Genomic DNA, 19,500 nt, shown 5'->3' with positions numbered 1-19,500 from the left:
CTGCTTACTCTTCCTTTGGCAAAGAAGAAATCTCACTGCTGTAAACAATGCAGAGGACTAGAGGGATCTTTGGTCTGATTTATTAAGGTGATTCTTATTGAACTTGCAAATTATCCAACTTTCCTGGCTAAGAAACCTGCCATGAGTTTGGTTTTGATTTTCAGAGCATAAGCAAGGCTCTCCAAGGAAGCTACTTCCTAACATTACAGGCCTATTGCCTTATAGTTGCACTGCTCTGTGGGTGGCTCAGGGAGAAGTCCCATAAGGTTACAATTTGACACATGACCAAAATTAAGCAAGTTATTTGTCATTACTATAGTATTCTCACCACAGGAAAAACATCTGTTACACTACATGAGTTTTGAGAAATCACGTCATCCTATCATGTATAAGCAAACCAAAATACTGTAAACTTACTAAAAAATACAAAAAGGAATAGAAACTGTCGGTTACAAGGTCTGTTTTCAGCACAATACAAAACATTTTAGTTAACTAGAACATTTCACAGCCCTTCACAACTCTTAATTTGTCAAGTGCACAAAAAGTGAACAAGGCACTTCAGATACTCCCTACCCAAAGTAGCACATGGTCTTGATACCCCATGTCTCTGCAAGGGATTGAAGAGGAAGAAAAACATCCATAGCTTATTCAAGTGCACACTGAAAAGCATACACCCTTCAAGAAAAAGTAAACAGTGTTTAATCACATTTACACCTTGGAAAAATCTGGGAAGCACCAGGAATGCACAGTGACTGGCTTGAGCAGTATTTATGAGGGAATTAAACTGACAGCACTGGTATCACATACACACCTTTCCATCATACAGAAACTGCAAAGTAAATTGTGTAATATTATCACACCATTATTACATGGATTTGCAAACAACATTCAGACTGGGGACACCATAAAGCAACAGCGCTTCCTATCTCAGTTCTAGCTTACAAAAGGTTTAATCATTCCCACCATCTTGTTTCTCGGAATTGAAAAACTCCTCCTTCACTGCAATAAGGAGGTACCCATAGCTGTTTTTTACCTGTCCTGCTGGCAATGGCTGATCTAACATCTCAACATCTGGATGCTGAGGAAGATTATATAGTCTGCAGAGGTCACATATTAATCGCTTCAGCTGCTGAAGAAGCTATAAAAAAGAAAATATGGAAACATTTATTAAAACCAAAGCACAAACCAATACACTCTGAATCTTCTTCACAGGCTGGCACTGAACTTTCAGCGTACAACATTAAAATCGGTACACACTGGAACACTGCTCTAAGTGCCCACTTTTTCTCTGTGGTCATTGTAATAAAATCCCCAGAATGGGAAACCAAGGACATGGCAAGTTAAAGATGGTTCCCATTCATCTCCTAGTGTCAAGTGAAAAAAGCCATGAGCAAAAGAATAACCTGCATCATCCATTCCAGGCATAGGTGACTCAGCCACAAATCACTAGAGATTAATCAAACGGTCATATTCCTTGAGACAAGATGGTCCATTCCAGTTTCCTAGGTTAAAGAACCATGTCTTCAAAAAACCAAAGAGGAACAGTCTGATTTTCCACATCCTGAATCCTTTTACAGCACACTCCAGTGAGGCACTATAAGCAAGACAAACATTGTACAAGGCATAGAAACCAGCCAACTTTCGGCTAGAGCCCAAGCAGTCTGCTTGCCCGGCCTGCTGCATCCTGTATCAGGTTGAGGTACAATCTGTTACTACCACTGGTTTTTGTTTCCAGCTTTCAGCATTACATTGACTGTGTTAAGTTAACTGCAAAATATGGAACATCTTTCCTTCACTCTAGTGCTCTCCAGAACATCAATTAGTTCTGCAGAAATAAAGAAACAAAGCCTGCTTCTCAATCACCACATTAATGAAGTGGATTTCCATAGCTGTTAACTTTCTCCAGGCAGCCTCAGATTCCTAATTAAGGCCAAGACCATAAAACACCGCATTTCCTAACGTCCATGGTTATCTCTTTGCATGGCTATACCAGAAAAACAAAGAGCTGTGGAATACATCTGCAAGATGGTCAATGCCTTATCATTTGCAGAATGATAGCCTAGGTGAAGCTTGCAAAAATTACACATCCATTTATGGACTTCTCTTCCAGATACCAAAGGGAGGGAGTTTGTACACTGCCACTTGTAGAAGGCAGCGTGCAAGACAGCCATTTCTGTATGCCTGCCCTTCAGCACTACTAGTAGTTACACTTAGAGCTGCAACCCCCACTCCATAAAGGAAGGGGACTCAGGCAACGTGACCTCAGCCAGGGTTCAGTACAGATTATATCATCCTGGAACAACAATGCTTCTACAACACTCTTTGTTGCATACTCTGTTTCTTAACATACACAATAAATGAAGGTATCCAAGAAAAATCTAGTCACTCCAAAATATTCTACGTCTAAATCTTGCTATTGCCAAGTCTAAATGCTCTCATTTTACCCTACTGCAAGTGAAAATTGAGCCTCTCCAGGGTTAAGAACTCCTTTCCAAGCAGTGACAAGCAGATGTTGCCCTCATGCTACCTGAAAGCTTCAATGCTTTTCCTTTCTCCAGCAGAATTCAATACTGCTGGTTAATAAGAATGTTACATATTCAGAGGCCACAAACTGACATACCAGCCTGCACTCAAGAATTATGATGTTCTCTCCATCATATCACATTTGCTGTTTCTGCATCATTCCGGACAGCCATCCTTCACTCAAAAATAAAGCAGGTGACACCAAAAGAACTGGTGTATCAGCAACACATTTCTTCTGAATATACTCAAGAGATGTGATAGTTTTATGTTGCCAGAAGCTTTCTGTAACAATCACTTTTCTCACCAGTGTCAAGACTCTACACCTGTTTGAAACTTCCTGGGCGTCTGAAACATCAGGAAGTCTTTTAGCAGGCAGAAAGCAGCTTAATCAAAAAGTGAGGTGGTAGATAAAATCACAGGTCTTAGAACTATTATCCTCGATATAGGTAAGATGCACTGCTGCACATAATGTTGAGAACATTTTTCCCTGCATAAACAACACTGCATCATGGAGAACTGGAGAATCAACCATAAAATTTCAGGAACTGTAATTTTCTTGCACGTAACTATGTAAATTTAGGAAGCCATTCATTTGTTCACCTCTGTTGTGAGGCGTACCAAAGAAATCTAAACAGCTGGGGAAACAACAGCCCCAATGGCATTTGGCTGGCCCAAAACTTAGAAAAGTAGATGAACACAACATTAGGTGCCCCTCTACAGAAAGAGGCAGGAAGGGCTGAGAAGAAAGTGAAGCACTGCTTCCTGCTCTGCTTCCTCCGCTCCCCATGAGAAACCACCTGAATTGCGAGGCAGGAGGACCCCTTGCAGCCAGGACCTAACACATTGTAAGCTTCCCTCACTTCTTTCTGAGCACAGCACCACTGTGAGGTACATGAACGCTCAAAGCAACAAAACTGCTGGCACAGCCTGCACCAGCTTACAAGCAGCTGTGCCTGCAGTAGCGTCTTCCTGCCTCTAGCAGCACACTGTCACCTTCTCAACTGCACTGGCACCAGTGACCACACAACCATGCAGCAGCTTACAAGCTCCATGCCAGATCAATTCATGATCACCAACTTCAATTCACGAGCACCAACTCCACCACCAAGGGGAGGCAGGAATGGATAGCTAAGGGCAGGACCCCCTCTCTGGCAGCAGTCTACTCTTAGTGGCTAGCTTAATGCAACTTCTAAAGTGCAGTTTCAATTTTATAGCCAAGTTGTTTTACTTGACCTCAGTTTCTACAATGTGGAAAGGTGGCAGCAGAGTGAAAAGCTGGTCCTGTCTCTACAACCCTTCTTCCTCATTGTTACGTTTTTCCTATACTGGAATTCATTTCATACCCTTGATCCTTCTGCCATGGATCACTATCACTGTTATCCCTTATGCTATGGTCACGTGTATCAAAAATCATAGGATAATTTGGGCTGAAAGGCATTTCTGGAAGTCATCTAATCCAACCCCCTGCTCTAAGCAGGGCATGGCATGATTTGGTATGTGTTGGTGGCACATGAACAGACTGTATCAAAAGGGATAGCAGGTTTCTGCCATGTAGGAATAATTCACATGCATTTCCAGGCTAACTTCACATGCTTGGCTGATGTAAAACAAATGCTTAACATGTGCTTTGCTGCTACTGAAGGAAAGTGGGCTATCAGTGAACCAGTACTTTCGCTGTAATACAAACTGCCTAAAGCAGAAACTAAGCAGGAACTCGGATGTATAATCCGCAAGGTACTAAAGGAGCAATGTAAATACCTGTCCTGGGTTCAGCAGTAGCAGTCATGTTTTTCCTTTGTGTTAACTGGTGCAGTGCTGTGTTTTGACTTCTAGCTTGAGAACAGTGTTGGTGAAGCCGATGTTTTCGGTTGTTGCTAAGTGATGTTTACCCTGACCAAGGACTTTGTGAGGCTCATGCTCTGCCAGGGAGGAGGGGAAGCTGTGAGGAAGCAGAGACGGGGCGCCTGACCCGGGCTAGCCGGGGAGGTATTCCATACCACAGCACATCATGGCCGGGGTGAGGGGTAACTGGGAGTTACCCGGAAGGACAGGGGCTTCCGGGTGGAACTCGTTTTCTTGGCTGGTGGTATCGTATTCTCTTCCCTTGTTATTTTCCCTTATCATTGTTTTAGCTGATAGTAGCGGTGGTGATTTGTTGCTGGACTGTTCTTGTCTCAACCCGCAGGAGTTGCACTCTCTCGATCCTCCTCCCCGTTCCTCTGGGAGCGGGGAAGGGGAGAGCCCCGGTGCGGGTGGGGGAGACGGACACGGACCTCAATTGTTGTCAGCTCGGCACCACTCACTGGGAGTGAGTGAACAAGTTACCTGACTGCGTTTAAACCACGACAATACCCGCATAAGGCAAATGCTCAAGTGACCAAATACAATAACAAAATTATAACCTAATTACATAGATTAGAATTAATATGAAAATAACAATATATAAATATATATATAAAACAAATAATAACTTTTAATGCTTCAGGAGTTCTCAGAAGTTGGTAGTTCTCCTGGACAACATAATGCTGGTTTAGACACAAAAACACCTTGGAATTTTTTTTTGCTTCTGTGTTAACATCTTGCAAATAGAAAACAGTTTAGAACATTTTTTCTGAAGCCCATCTTACATTAGGAGGCCTTTTTATGCATTAAGGGATCTTTCTAACACCATATGAGAGCATTAATTTTAGGACAGCTTTAATGATATTAATATACTGCTGGATGCACTATGAAGCACCTTGTTTTCTATCACCAAGAAACATGGGCTTCAGTAGTCTAAATATAGGCATATTTATTCTTCCACATACATCTATCTACCTATATACACACACTATATTGATGTAAAAATAAATGAATCAATAAATCTTAGTGCACCACCGAAGTAAACTGCTGAAGAATACAAGAGGAAACAGAGAGAAGAAATAACTGCTGCTTGGAGTGTGACCACTCTGAGCTACCAGGCAGTCTGTGACAGTAACTGGGCTCACACTCAGCAGCCGTGGGCAGTTTCAGTAAATAAAGCACAGCTTCTTCCTGCATTTTGTCTCTATGAACCCCAGTACATGATTAGTTGCTGCTGCACTGGTAGCCTGCAAGAGCCAACGTTCTTTCCTGAAATGCCATCATGTGGGACTAAATCTAAATTCTTAATACAGCAGCAGTGTGCTTAGGGACAACAGCTCATCCAAGTTGTACACACACTTATGCCAGGAATTCTACACTTCTGGCATCTTCCACACAAATTTAAGCCCTCAAGGTTTGGAGGGCATGAGAAGTAAAAGCTGTCCATTTGAATTTAGACCCATTTCACTATTGGCTTTAAAAAGAAAACGTCCAAATCATGTATAGCTCTACTTAATAGCCCATAAAGATTTGAAACTAAATTTGCAACTATAACTTCCACTATCTAATATTATTATATAACGATTATATATAACTATTCTTCTATCTATAACACAAGAACCATGAAATTGAAGCAGGATTTCTCTTTTGCTTGACACAACCACTAGAAGGCAGCTCTCAGTTTCACTACCTATGCATCTCAAGTAATGCTGATGTTCAGATGTGGAAGGGAATCCAGGAGACACTAGGGGTCAGAGCGAATTCTGTAGCCCCTTCATCTGCTGACTTGAACTTGTTCAATCTGGACAGTCAGGCAGCTAAAGCGTCCAAACCTACTGCTACCAGCACTGATCACATTCTTAACCTTTCCACATGTTTAGCATTTTGACAAATGCTCATAGCAAGCAGCACCATGCTGATCCCAAGGGAAGTAACAGTTTCAGACCCACCGAAGATCTTCCAAGAAAAGGGGCATGATTTTAACATAGTAAAAGAATTTTCCTTTTAACATGTCAAACAGCAAGGCTTCCATACATATATATCCCTGTCAAACTTTTATGCCTGAAGAGCATGCTCTTCAGCTTCCCAAACAGGTGATACCTGACAAAAGCAAGGAGAAAGGCCAGAATAACCCTTAAGAATGCTTAAATGAGGATACATGTGCTAGCAGTGCTTTGAGCACATGGTCGCCATGCTCTGTTGAGCTTCTGGGAAAGTCCAATGCAATTTCCTATTCAAAATTTGAGTGTTCCAATGGCTTTTTGAGTTCAGAACAACATGCCACAAATGATGCCCTAGCTGCAATACATTAAATATGAACTGATTTTGAACATTCTAAAAGTTTAAACTGAACTAAGCAAGTTTTTAGGAGACAGCATGATAAATCAGAAGCTTCTGGATTTCTGCATGTAGTCCCTTATCCCTTCCTACCTGGCTCCAAGAAGTCAGCATGTAAGTTCCTCCAACACTGTTGGACGGGAGGGAGGGAACTGCACAGGCAGAAGTTGTAGGGAGAAAAAACTAACCCAAACACACAAACCCAAGCCCCTTGAGCAAAAAAACAAGTCAGATTTTGTAAAGTATTTGTCTCTTCAACCACTCCGATCTGTCTTCATCTTGGCATAACATGATGTGGGGTGGATTCCTGAGAAAGCAATGGGCCATCCACAGGTGTCTATTACATCAACCCATCAGCTTTTACACGGGCAAGTACAATCTTGATATCAGAAGCTGTTTTCTTAAAATGTACATGAGCAATCTATGTGCAGATGCAATTCAGCACAGCACGTCCTATGCATGTTTGTGATAAAGCTTTCTTCCCTATTGCAAGCAAGCCTGTAGGTAATTAAACATAGGAAATATCTTGTTTAAAAGCTTTAGTCTGAAGCTACCAGCCACAGCAGCTTCAAGCTGGAAAATCTTCTGAAAAGTCTATTGAAGAAAAAAGGTGATTTGGTTGTATTTTCTGCGACTATACTGGCATAGGTCTTCCTAGGCAGATGTCACAAACACTAAGAGAGCTCACATTCTTCTGAATATAGTTTAGTCTAGAGTTTAGGTTGTAAGAAGAAAATACACAGCTGACATTAGGTCTCCTGTGATCAAACCTGACACAGCACATTAAAACCCTAATGTTCCTCTGCAGTGCCCCTTTGTTTTTAATTATGGCAAGGCTATGAAGACTCTCACTTACTTGTTAGCTTCCCAATTATTCCTGCTAGAAGTCATATGCACCCTAAATATCCTTTAGAAACAGAAATTTACACATCCTTATCGAAGATCAAGTGTGCTTGCTTAACGTTAGCCCAGACAACTTTATAGGTCAGCGATTTCATGAGGAAAAACATTCCCAATTCTTTCCAAGACCAGGCAAATACGAAGGCCAGCTCATAATTCATACAATAAGCAGTATTCTGCGGGTTTGCTCTGCATGCATCATGAGCATTCATGTGTTTGTGTACACAAAAATAATCCCGAAACGTTAAAATCATCTGTAAATAAAGATCATTCTTAAGGGCTATTTAATATCCATAACACTAAATTTGGAGAGGAAAACCAACACTTTTAACACTGAATTTGTCAGTAGGCTGCACTACTGCTCTTTGTGGAACAAAATACATTTGCACTGAGATGTATCCCTAAGTAATATTCAGGGACGCTTTCTCTCCCACAGAGAATGGGAAGTTAATTTTACATATATATGTATAGTTTACATATATATACACACACCCCTCTTATCTCTAGATCAAAAGGGTACTCAAATAAGACATAATGCCTGATAGTTTTCTGAAATACAAAACTACCATTAGAATCTGTGTAAAGACCTTCTTTCAGCAGCAATCATCCAAAGTCACAACACTGTTATCACTATCTAAGGAATGTTCTGATGCACCAGAAGCTATCGAGCCAAGGTGTCTTTACTGAAACCGCAAATTCTTTCTATTACAGTCATGGTTTGAAGACTACACATGCTCAAGGACACAAAACTTTTGCCTCCATAACTATCTCTGTGCAAAGCAACCTCTAGAAGCTATTCAGCGATTTTTAAATTCTCAAGCATTTCACTGCATAATTACTTCAGAAAACTTTAAACTGTGTGATTACTGGGGCTGAAATGTAACTTTTTTTTTAAGAAAAAGCATTTAAGTCATCTTCCCCTCCTTGCCCCAGATCTTTTGGATTACTTTTGGTTCATACGTTTTTTGGAACAGAAATTAGTATTTACGAACACCCCCACTCCCCCAAAACCCCAAACTGAACTAATTTGATGGCTTAATAATGTGACAAAGCTCAATGAAGACCCAAAACAACCAAAACACTTGCTCACCAGAGTATTGCTCTTCTTAATATCTTCTAAACGCTCTAAGACTGAAGTCAGGTTTGGGTCATCTGATTCTACAAACCATATTGGTGATGAAGAGGGGTAAGACTCCTGTTAAAAAACAACACAAAAGACCCAACAAATAAATAAACAAAAAAAAAACACAACACAAAACTATAAAGCTTTTAAAGCTCATTCACCCCCAAAATTCCACAACACAGTATTAACATCACCTTTTATCTCACTCTTAAGTCAGCTAACAGAGAAGCTCTTAACACAGCAGTTTTAGGCAACACAAGAGAAGCTGAAAGAAATCCAGCCAACTGGTTCTTCTCGTATTTCATCCTATTTTCATCTTTATCAGATGATGGACATAGATAAGAAACAGTGCTGAAAAGCTTAAAACCCTGGGGATGGGTGGAGCAGGAGGGACAAATGTAGGAATGTTGGAGATGTGATCATTACCAAACTATGAAATCACAACTAGTACACATCAAAGATTAAAACTAGATGGGTGCCAGTCTGTCATAAAAACACAGATTCTTCCAAGTAAAAGCTGTGAAGGCAACAACACCTGGAGCCTCCAGATTGCCTTCTCAAACAGCACCATTCAAACCATTCCAGCACTGGCCCTCAGACAGAGGCAACACAGCTCAAGTCCATCACACAGTCCATCCATAGCTCCTGCCTCATAGGGCAGACCAACACTGAGATCATGATTCCAAAACCCTGCAATTTGATCTTTGTACCATCAAGGCTCATAGAGGACTTTCCACTATTGAAAGATTACTCAAGCAATGTATTATACACAAGTCTATTGGGAAAGCTTACAGACTGACTCTCTTCCATTGTTACAGTCGTACAGTTGTCAGGCAGGTGCCAACACACATCTGAATGACAGTGAGATCAGATGGGTTCACAGGATTAGAAGTACAGATGATTTTCCAGAACAAGCCACGCTTAGGGCACTTACAACACATGGAACAGGTGTGGCCCGCAACCGCTCATACAATCCATGACAAGTGATTTCCCTTTCACTCAGCTGCCACAGCATGCAGCCCTTCCAAAGGTGCTCGGAAAACCCTTGCTATGGAAAGCAGACAAAGTCATTTGCCTCCTTTCTAGAGGCTTCAAAACGCAATTCCATTTTTTTCCTAACATGTTTGGTAACGCTGTGAGGATGGAGGAAACCACGTAGCTTCCAGCTCAACAGCAAGTGTCCCTTCGGATCACTGACAGGTTTGGATTACTTTATTTTCTTTTGGTTAAGGCATTCTCTACTTCTCACCCATTTAATTAAATTCTAGTAGCTGAGGACAAATTGCTGAACCTCAGTTTTATCACCCAGATATTATCTTCATATCCCCAGGTCTTACTAAATAGCAGGAGGGAATTTTCATTCATTTCCCTCACTGCAGTTTAAAGGAAAAATTCCGTATTTCTCATTCCAGCAGCAATAAATCATGCTTTATTCTCCAGCACTTAAGAGTCAAGGTTCCTACTGCTACTCTGATAGGTGACTCCACCACATACTTAGGAAACTACACTCTTTCTTGACTGCATTATTTTTTGCTTTGTAATTTTCAAGACAACTGTAAGAAGCTTCACAGGAAGAAGACAACATCCCTACCTGAGTAGTAACACTACTGGGCTTTAGTGATTCCCAAGCAAACTTAACCTCTCAAAGTGCAAGTCCCAAAAGAAGAATCCAGACCTTCATAACCTAAACTAGCTCCTGTCATTTCAAAGATGCTGGGTTTATCAGACAGCAGAACACGAGGCATTTGAAAACTAGACAAAAAGGCAAGCATGTTACAATTGGCATTGAATGATACAAAGCTTACTGCCTAACTGACCTTCCAGCTGAAGAGCTGAACCTCCTAACAGAAACTGTGTGATTAGATCAAGGACATCAGCTTTGGCAGAACAGACCATCACACTCCAGGCATGTTCTAGCTCCAGAAGTCCAAAATCCCTGCCTGAAAACTGCAGCCTTTGCATTAACTTATTTCTAAACAAGCTCAATCCCCCCAGGTTTATATTTATTTTTGAAATCACAGCCAGCAAATACCTTCAGAGAACACAATATTCCTGGTATCTTTACGTAAAGACAAACTGTTTATGTCCTTTAGCTTCCCTTCAAGGCACACCATAGACCAAACAGAGACCTTAGGACACCTATTCTTGATAGGCAAAAAGGTTCAACTCCCATCTGCCACTCAGGACCCAAGCTATTATTTTTTAGGAGCTACATTCCACTAAAATCATTCCAGGTTTTGTACTGGTATTGTCTCACTCTCCTTATTCTTAATAACACACAACCCACCTATAAAGTCTTCTGCAATAGTGTAATATTCTCACCTCAAAACGCTGGATCTTTATGCACAGGACAAAATCAGAAAGGAAACTCTGCTGTGACCCTACTGCCCAAAGATTTGTTTGAGCCAGCTGTTTTTGAGGCCTGAACTGCTCTGGCAAGCTCAATCCATTAAGGGAAATGAAATAGGGTAAACACTACTAGCAAGACTTGAGATTGCACCAACATCCCCCATCACTAAATACAAAGAACAAACAAAACCCCTTCCAAGACTTATTGAGCCATCTGCTTCTTGAAATCTTCATTAGGATAAAAATATTCTCCAGATACAGTCAACATTTGAAATGTGCATTCTCTCAACAGTTATTTTTGGCCTTTTTTAATCAAGCATTTTTATATATGTTAGTCCAAGCAAGTCTATTAATTGCAATGATTTCTGTAAGATAGACGTCTGTCAGTCTGTTGCTCAAAACCGAACCTGGAATCTGATGCTGCTCACAGAGTAAAGCTCAACTCTTCACTGTCTACATTCTTTTCTGGCAACTCTGTTTCTCCTCTACCCACCAGAAGGACTTAATGAACGAACCCACAGTAGAACACTTGCTGGTTCCAATCAAAGTCCCTCCCAGTCTGGGGGCCTACAGAAAAATCTCTTCCAAAACACCTGCAGCAAACCCTTTGTCAGAGCGGGACATGACTGACAGTGCAGATTTGATAAACAAGCAATGCCACTATGTGTTTAATTTCAGTGGCCACTTGAATGTGCCAATGCCTTCTGTCCTGAATGACAGGCCTTCCTCCCTCTTTGCTCTCATTCTAACTCATTCCATTTTTTGCAATGAAAGCAAAAGCTTCCAGTTGGTGGCAACACTTTCTAATTCTTCAGACTTACAATGAGTATGTTCACTTAACTAATTAAAAATGCATACGGCACTAAGCTTCTCAGGGTCTGTAAGCTGTATTTTTGGAACAGCTGAATTTCACATGGAGATGAGTCACTATATTTTGAAACAGAGAACTCACATACAAAATTCAAACATTCTGATCTCAAGATTTAAACAAGCTCATGAGTTTGTAACACCATAACACGCAATGAAAAACTAATGTGGCTTGTAAGGTCAAATACCTGAACTAAACATAACCTAATTCTGTCAAGAGACTTAAGTCAGCTTTTCCTTCCATATCTGCACCCTATAGAGAGATGGATTTAAGTTGTTATGTCATGCAAGGAACACAAGCTTCTCAAATACAAAAGCAGCACGTTGAGAGAGGAACCCTAGAATAGTAATTATTTTATTACTATTAATTCTCAGTGGCTAAAACCCCATCACTTTTGGCCTTTCACAACACACCTGACATACAGTGATGTTGTGTAATTAGCTTAGCTGCACAGGTATCACCCATATTAAGTGTTTGAGATGTTTTATGTAACTGCTGTAATGTCACATTTTCCTGCTCGCTAGAAGTCAAAGCAAAAATTCATCACAAGGGGCAAAGGCCCCAGTGGTTCCACAGGCTAATGCATGCTGTACAGCTTGGAAAGCAAATGCAACTGCTCAGTAAGACATGACATCACACCTCGCATGTACCGAGGCCCCAGGACAAAGGCTGGATGTTTACAGCCAACCCAGATACAATTACAATTCATGGGATCATCATTTCTAGAGAATCTTTGTATTAACACCAGGACAGACTGGGAGCTTTGTCAATACAAATGCTTCTGTAACAGAATGCAGCAAAAGAATTTAGCCTGCTAATAAACACACAGAATACAAAGAGACTAAAGCCCCATGCTCCCACCACTGGAACAGTTTCCAAACCTATTGAATCATTTAGGAAAACCACGGTGTATCAGAAGAATCCACACAGCATCTCACTGCTCAGATGTTCCACTGCATCCTCTAAAAAAGGGTCTACTTATATTTTGCTAACAATTTTGCTTACCAAAAAAACAAAGGCAGCAAAAAGTGACAGCAGATACCAGAAACACATACATTAAGACAGCTTTTCCCGGATACAGATCTGTCAGCTAAGTATATCCTATCTAAGCTTTCTCATCCTTAACAAAAGCCTGTTTTACTTGCAGTGTTATATAATCTTTATCCTGTTCTGTAAAGCTACAGCAACAGCATTTTGATGTAAGAGACTTTAAATGAGCTCTTTCTAAATCACACCATTTCAACAGTATTGTAGAAGTTCCTAAATTAAAACAGCACATTATGCTCAAATCCCTACAACTAGCATAACCTGTACACACAGTTTGCTATAAGGTAATAGTGCAACCATTTTGTCACAGCCAAATGGTAGGAAAGCAGGTTTAAACACAGATCTTCAGCATCATCATGTAAATATCACAATTACACCCTGACAGATCTTTTCTTTAATTTCCCAATCATGTTAGATTAAAAAGGGGGGGGGGGGAGGGCTTTCCTTTTAAAACTCCTTCATATACTGGCTGAACAAAGCTCAACCAATTGGATTTCTTTTCATTCTAAGTTTTTGCAAAATCTCCATCACTGACAGAACACAGTTCTGTCCCTACACCAGCTACAACTAAAACTTATCTGATTTTCATCAGCACTTTCAGCTTGTATCTTCTTGGTCCCAAAACGGTTTGTCCACCTGCCTTTATTTCCAACCAACAGAAGGTCAAACCCACAGATCTTTTAAACAGATTAACTGCTCTGAGAAGGCAAGCAGGAGACTGCTCTAGTTCACACAACTCCAGGTGACAAAGTCAGCCAATCCTACTGTAGTAAGACTTCTCAGAGGACTAATAGAGTCTTTTCAAGGTGAACATATTTGCAGCTATAAACAGTCAAGTAACTGATCTCAAATCACAGATGTCTTTCTCTCAGCAGACACCTTGATGCTACTAAGTTTGTTTGAATCAAATAGCAGGATTTGATTAAAAAAACAAAACCAAATCAAGTCCCACTGGTTAGGGATCATATACACATCCTACATGAACATTTAAAACAAATACTAGAGATTAAACTCTACAATCAGCTACAATTTGGTACGTACTATCTGAAATGAAGTCAATCATTCACTACTTGTGAATTTTTCAGCTGTGTCAACTGCCTTTAGAGGGAAAAATACCCATGGAATTAATATTAACAAAAACATCAGGATTTGAGAAGATATTCTTAGAGCTAAAGTTGAGCTTGACATCCATAAACCACTGATGCTTACAGCTTCTTGAAAAGAAGTTACTCAAGTTACTAAAACTTAAATATGCATTTTCAAACATCAAGACATCACCATTTTCTCTGTTGTACAGACAGAGTTATTGAACACACTATAACATTCTAACATTTCATTTCCAAGTTCAAGTGAAAATTTGCACTTTTACATGTAAAAGATATGACATTTCTATAAGAATCCAGGAGTTCAGAGATCCAGGGTCCTAAAAAGACAAGAAAAGTGTATGCAATGGGGGTGGGCTTAACATTCAATTTAATACTGGAGGTAGGAAGAAAGCAAAGTGAACTTTATCCATCTCTACTGAACAAGATGAAAACTCCAAATTGTTTTTCCTTTTCAATTTTAAGATTGCACGCAGCATACTATTAACTTACTCAATGCATATAAACAGAAGGACGTCTTTTATTCGCTAGAACTCACCTAAACAGAGACCACAGAAAGCAAGCTTGTATTAGCTTTCATTTTCTTATACTCCTCCTGAAGTCAAAGCCTGACTCAGTTAAACAAGGATACTTTTTACAACTCATGCATTTATTTGGTGAGGTACCAAGTTCCACTGACTAAAATATACGTGGTTTCTCAAACACAGAAAATTACTGCAATTCTACCCTCAAGTTTAATGACTGTTTTGACAGCCACAGCCTATACAAGACCATCCCAGGTGGAGCAGCATGCTTTGGTCAGACCTCTGAAGCTTGCAAGAGCTTAATCATCTTGCAGCTTTGCAGGAGGTAGGTGAAAGAATCCCATAATCCTGCTCTAGGTAGGTTCTGATAATACACTCATCACTGCAGAACTGAACACCTTCGGGAGCACAGTAAACCAACACAACTAACAGGGTCATGGTTTCCATCTCCCACACACTCTCCAGGGAACGAGGCAAGCGTAGCACAGCATCCATACCGATTCCAGTATGTCAAACTGCACATAACCTTTGGAAAAACAGGTTTATCACACTCCTGGTTGCCACAATATGATGCACTCCAAACAAAAGGCCACCGACAACTTGCTGTCCAGTATAACATAGCTACACAGAATTGAAATACAAACTTTGAGCATAAAAGCAAACAAGGCACTTTTCTGATAGAATCATAGTTATTGATCTTTACTGCGACGCAACATTTTATTCTCCAGGTCACCATCATGATGCAGCCTGCCATCTATCCAAGAAATTCACAGAAAAGAGAAACACTCTAAACACTTCTGTACAGACCCAGTGTAAAATCCACCAAATTCTAACACGCTGTGACTCAAACGCAACTCTTCTGTTAACGTGAAGCATGATTTAGCCAACAGCATAGCAAGTGACAGATGTTCAGAAGCAGCATGTAGTCTCTGAAAATTAAAACTGTTGTTGAGGACCAAACCAACTAAGTGAGCTAAGGAACATTCCTTTGCCAACAGTAGCAACAGCAACAATAAAGTTACAGATCATCCACACTGAAAATCGAGCAAAGAACACAACATCACTGAAGGCTGACTTGCTTATCAGGAAGAACGTTGTAGAGCCAAGACTGGAATCCAGATTTTCACCATAGCGCCTCACAACAACCTGTTTTGTTCCTCACACACAAAACCCCGTGGTGTGCCAGGACTCCCATCCTGACAGTTGTCAGAGGACGGGTGCTGCAGAGCCCTCAGCCACAAGCAGTTCTCTTCTTCAATGTGTGCATTGTACATGCACTCATGCTGCCAATGGTTCACCTCAAGCAGACAGACACATGTGCTACAGAGAAAGGTATTTTGCAAATCTGATTCTCTCACATTCATTGATTCTCCAACACTTTCTCTACCAGTAGCACAGAATCTTATGTGCTCACATTCCCAAAGGAAATCTTGTTACGTGAAACAGATTATCAACTCTTTCTAATCATCGGGAGTTACTAAGTACCTACTTCTGCAACTACACAAACAAGCACATTCAGAAAAGGTATTAACATTAGTGTCACAAAGCCAGAGTAGCAAGAAAGGGCTTCTAAGGTGGCTAGAACTAAGGTGGTGTAACTACGCTGGAACATGTCAGTCCTCCCCCAACTTAACTTGAAAAAGGTAAGGTTTCCTAACAGACCTGCTCGTGCCTCTATCACTTAGATACTCACAGCATGCAGTCTGATGTCACTTCTGCTGTCACCCAGAACTTCAGTCTTCCCCTTCCTCCTCTTCATTCTGTTAACCTTCAGGAATTTACATCTTTACCTCTTCCAAAGTGCCCCCTTCCAAAGGCACTGTGCCCTGCCCCCTGAGAACATGTTTCCTCTTTTCCATCTCTTGCCTTCAGAAATTTGCTGTGCTCCAGACACATCTGCAGACGGATGTTTCACTCTCACCCACTGCTAGCAGAGGTCCTGCTGCTCTATTGCTGACACTGGACACCACATTCCCTCACAGCAACACCAACACAGCTGCTCTGACCACTGCTCAGTCACTGGCCTTTAGATTAGAGCCATTTAGATGGAACTTTGTCCCACGCAAATTTCAGTACCACAGAGTTCAACCAGTGTTTACCACTAATCACTTGAATATCGCACTCTTACCCCAGTTATCCCCTGCTCCAAAACTCCAAGCAAGCCTGCGGTATCTTGGGCACCACCGCACAGGAGCACTTTAATTTGCTTCTAATGCCACTGTGCAGGTTCTGTTAGAGTTTAGGTTTCTGCCTTTCTACATACACACTGAAGAAGCTCTTGCAAGATGTGCAACAGTAGTGGACTCTTTCTCTCAGAGGGGTTAAAACATTAGAGAGATTGGTACATCTCAAGAACTCACGCACTCACTACAGTACTGAATACACCAGGATGTCTCATATGCATGAGATGACAAAAAGAAACAAAACATGTAAGGGCATTATTTTAATATCTCCCATAAAGATTACAGCTGGAAACAAGAAATCAGAAGACTTTTGCTAACTGGTATGCCTGCTTCCAGCAAAGATCAACTGAGAACTACTCTGATCAGTGCAAGTGAAGCCAATATGGATACAGGCATGCATGTATAAGATCTAAATGTTAAACAACCTCTCATTACTATAATTAGCCCTTTAATTTTCCAGTTGTCTTCTATGAGCTGGTGAAAGGTCATTTCAGTTTCTCCTATAAAGCTTGCAGCTGAAGAAATACAGTGGAATGCACACTATCATCAACTATCCTGTCTCTTAAGCGGTGTATTACCATTCATAGTCTCAAGGGAAAAAAAAAAATAAAGGAAGTAAAAATCAACTTCAGCCAGGAATTCAGGGGGCTGCAACTTTCCAGAAGTACATACAGGCAAACAACCTGACAGCACTGAACGGCAGTCTACACAGAGGCAAAACTACATTAGTAGCTATTTCTGTTAGTCAGCTTCAACGAACATTTGTTGCTATCCAGAAGTTTTGCCCCCTCTCTTTGTTAAAAAGACTATTTAAAGAACTGCCTGCATCTTTGTATCTTCCATTCTCCTGAAATTAATTTCATTTTACAAGAAAACTCTTTCCAGTTAGTCTAGTCCAGCTCTCCATTTAAGCAGTCACTGTCACCAACCAGACCCTGCTATAGGCCCACCAGACTCATGTCAGCTGGGGTACTCTACACAGGAGCTATCCCAAGTGCCACTAAGGGCTCAGCAGCTTGGCAAGCAGTTCTCCTCTGTCGGGAATGCTGGCTTCAGCAGTCTTCCCCAGCACTTCCCTCGCCCCTGTGCCCTCTGTTGTGGCAGGACAGCTGTTTGTGCAGCCACACAGTCAGCCAGACTGGGAAGTGATCCAGATTAACACTAACCCAGTAAAGAATTTTACATGCCAGCCAGGTCCTTAATCCAGGAAACACAATTCTGGCCACGACACAAGGCACACAGCCTTTGGTCTGTGAGCAACAGCAGTATTAGAGTGCACAGGACACAATCATACTGTGTTCCTCAAAACAACTGTAATTCTGCACTCACGCTGAGAATATCAGCACCTCTTCAATACACAGTATCCCCTGCCATAACACAGAACACACACCTACAGATACAAAGTCTGACAGAATGAAGTTACTCTTTTCCGGAAACACACTTGATCAACTCCATTGGTAAATTCGGATGTTACAGAGCTCCATTGCAGATTGCCGCGCTGAACTGAGAAGAGTGCCACCTTATTTTCAAGAATAGAATTCACTGTCTACACCACTCCCTGATTTTTCTTATTTCATTGATGAAAAGCTTGGACAGAAAAATCTAAATCTTAGCATGCCCTTAGCATGGCAGATGAAAATCAAGAGCACCAGCACGTGCTCTTGCTTCTTGTAGCAAGAGAAAGGCCTGGGGTAAAGCCAACTACAGCTACTCTAGTTTTGACACAAAGTAAATATCATTGCCAACACAAATCAAAGGCAACTATCCCACACACTCCGACTCCTGTTACAACGTAGCCCTACTCTAAATTAATCTCTTTGGAACTAGGGAATATTCAGAAATACAGAAAAATTAGCAGATATCTTTCAGTATTCTGAAAAAACCTCCTGAACAGTTACCATGAGGAAGCATGATGAGTAAAAAGAAGATAATACTTTTAATAAGAACTTCTTTTAATTATCAAAGTGCAGAGAGAGCTCTTTTGAGGGCCACAAAAGTCCCAGTTCAGAAATTACTGTATCGTTAACTCGCAGGAGTAACCCATTTGAAGTAAGTGCAATTTCCTGTACATTAAGGCCTCAACATAAGCCAGCATTTATATTTGAAGTCCATCACTGTGGCTATCTAGGATGCTTTAGGAGCACTTCATACGTTACAAAGAGACAGAACAACAACCTGCAACATCCTCAAGTACTGGATACAGTCCTGTCACGGAGCACAGCTAAACTGGGGGGTCAAAATAAGGCCCTGTGTCTTCCAGGCACAAAATACTCCTCCCACTCATTTTTGCAATATTCTTTTTCCAACTGCAGTCTTGGCATACAGAAGAAGTTAAAATCCTCACTCTTTTAGTATTTGTTTGCTTAATTACGATTTGTTAAACAAGACTAAACTTCTCAATTTCTATTGCATAAGTTACATTTGATAACAGTTAACTCACATGCCTTTTTGTAAAGCACCAAGTACCCCTAATTCTAGTTAGAAAAGCACATATGATCAAGATAAAGCTGTGTACGCTTTTATTTAGTCCTGGCATCCATCTGCTACAAGACAAAAGTCTCAACACCAACTAGAGAATGTCTAGTGACTGGAACTGAATGCCTCATTCATTGTGTGGTTAGTTTGTGTAAAAATAAACAGGCTGTTCAAAAGGTTATCAGCCATCTAGGCATTAGCTAGGACTGTGTTTAGCTTTAAAATC

The 19,500-nt window shown here is 40.9% G+C and overlaps 1 protein-coding gene across 3 annotated transcripts in view; it reads right to left on the bottom strand.

Annotated features, from left to right (window-relative positions):
* Positions 1 to 19,500, bottom strand: part of UBE2Q2 (ubiquitin conjugating enzyme E2 Q2) — a 48,482-nt gene that overhangs the window by 24,414 nt on the left and 4,568 nt on the right. For 2 of the 3 annotated variants that reach the window (XM_061447263.1, XM_061447264.1), the window contains exons 2-3: positions 8,693 to 8,797; positions 1,034 to 1,138 (exon numbers count right to left, since the gene is read on the bottom strand). In XM_061447263.1, the coding sequence (XP_061303247.1) occupies positions 1,034 to 1,138; positions 8,693 to 8,797 (210 nt within the window). The remainder of the gene's footprint in view (positions 1 to 1,033; positions 1,139 to 8,692; positions 8,798 to 19,500) is intronic. The other variant, XM_061447265.1, reaches the window with a different exon arrangement.

The sequence above is a fragment of the Pezoporus flaviventris genome, unplaced genomic scaffold (genome assembly GCF_033815535.1).
Source record: "Pezoporus flaviventris isolate CSIRO_AGI_PZ_B2104156 unplaced genomic scaffold, CSIRO_AGI_Pfla_v1 ptg000006l, whole genome shotgun sequence".
In the NCBI taxonomy this organism is placed as follows: Eukaryota; Metazoa; Chordata; class Aves; order Psittaciformes; family Psittacidae; genus Pezoporus; species Pezoporus flaviventris.
This window is presented reverse-complemented; position numbering and strand designations above follow the sequence as displayed.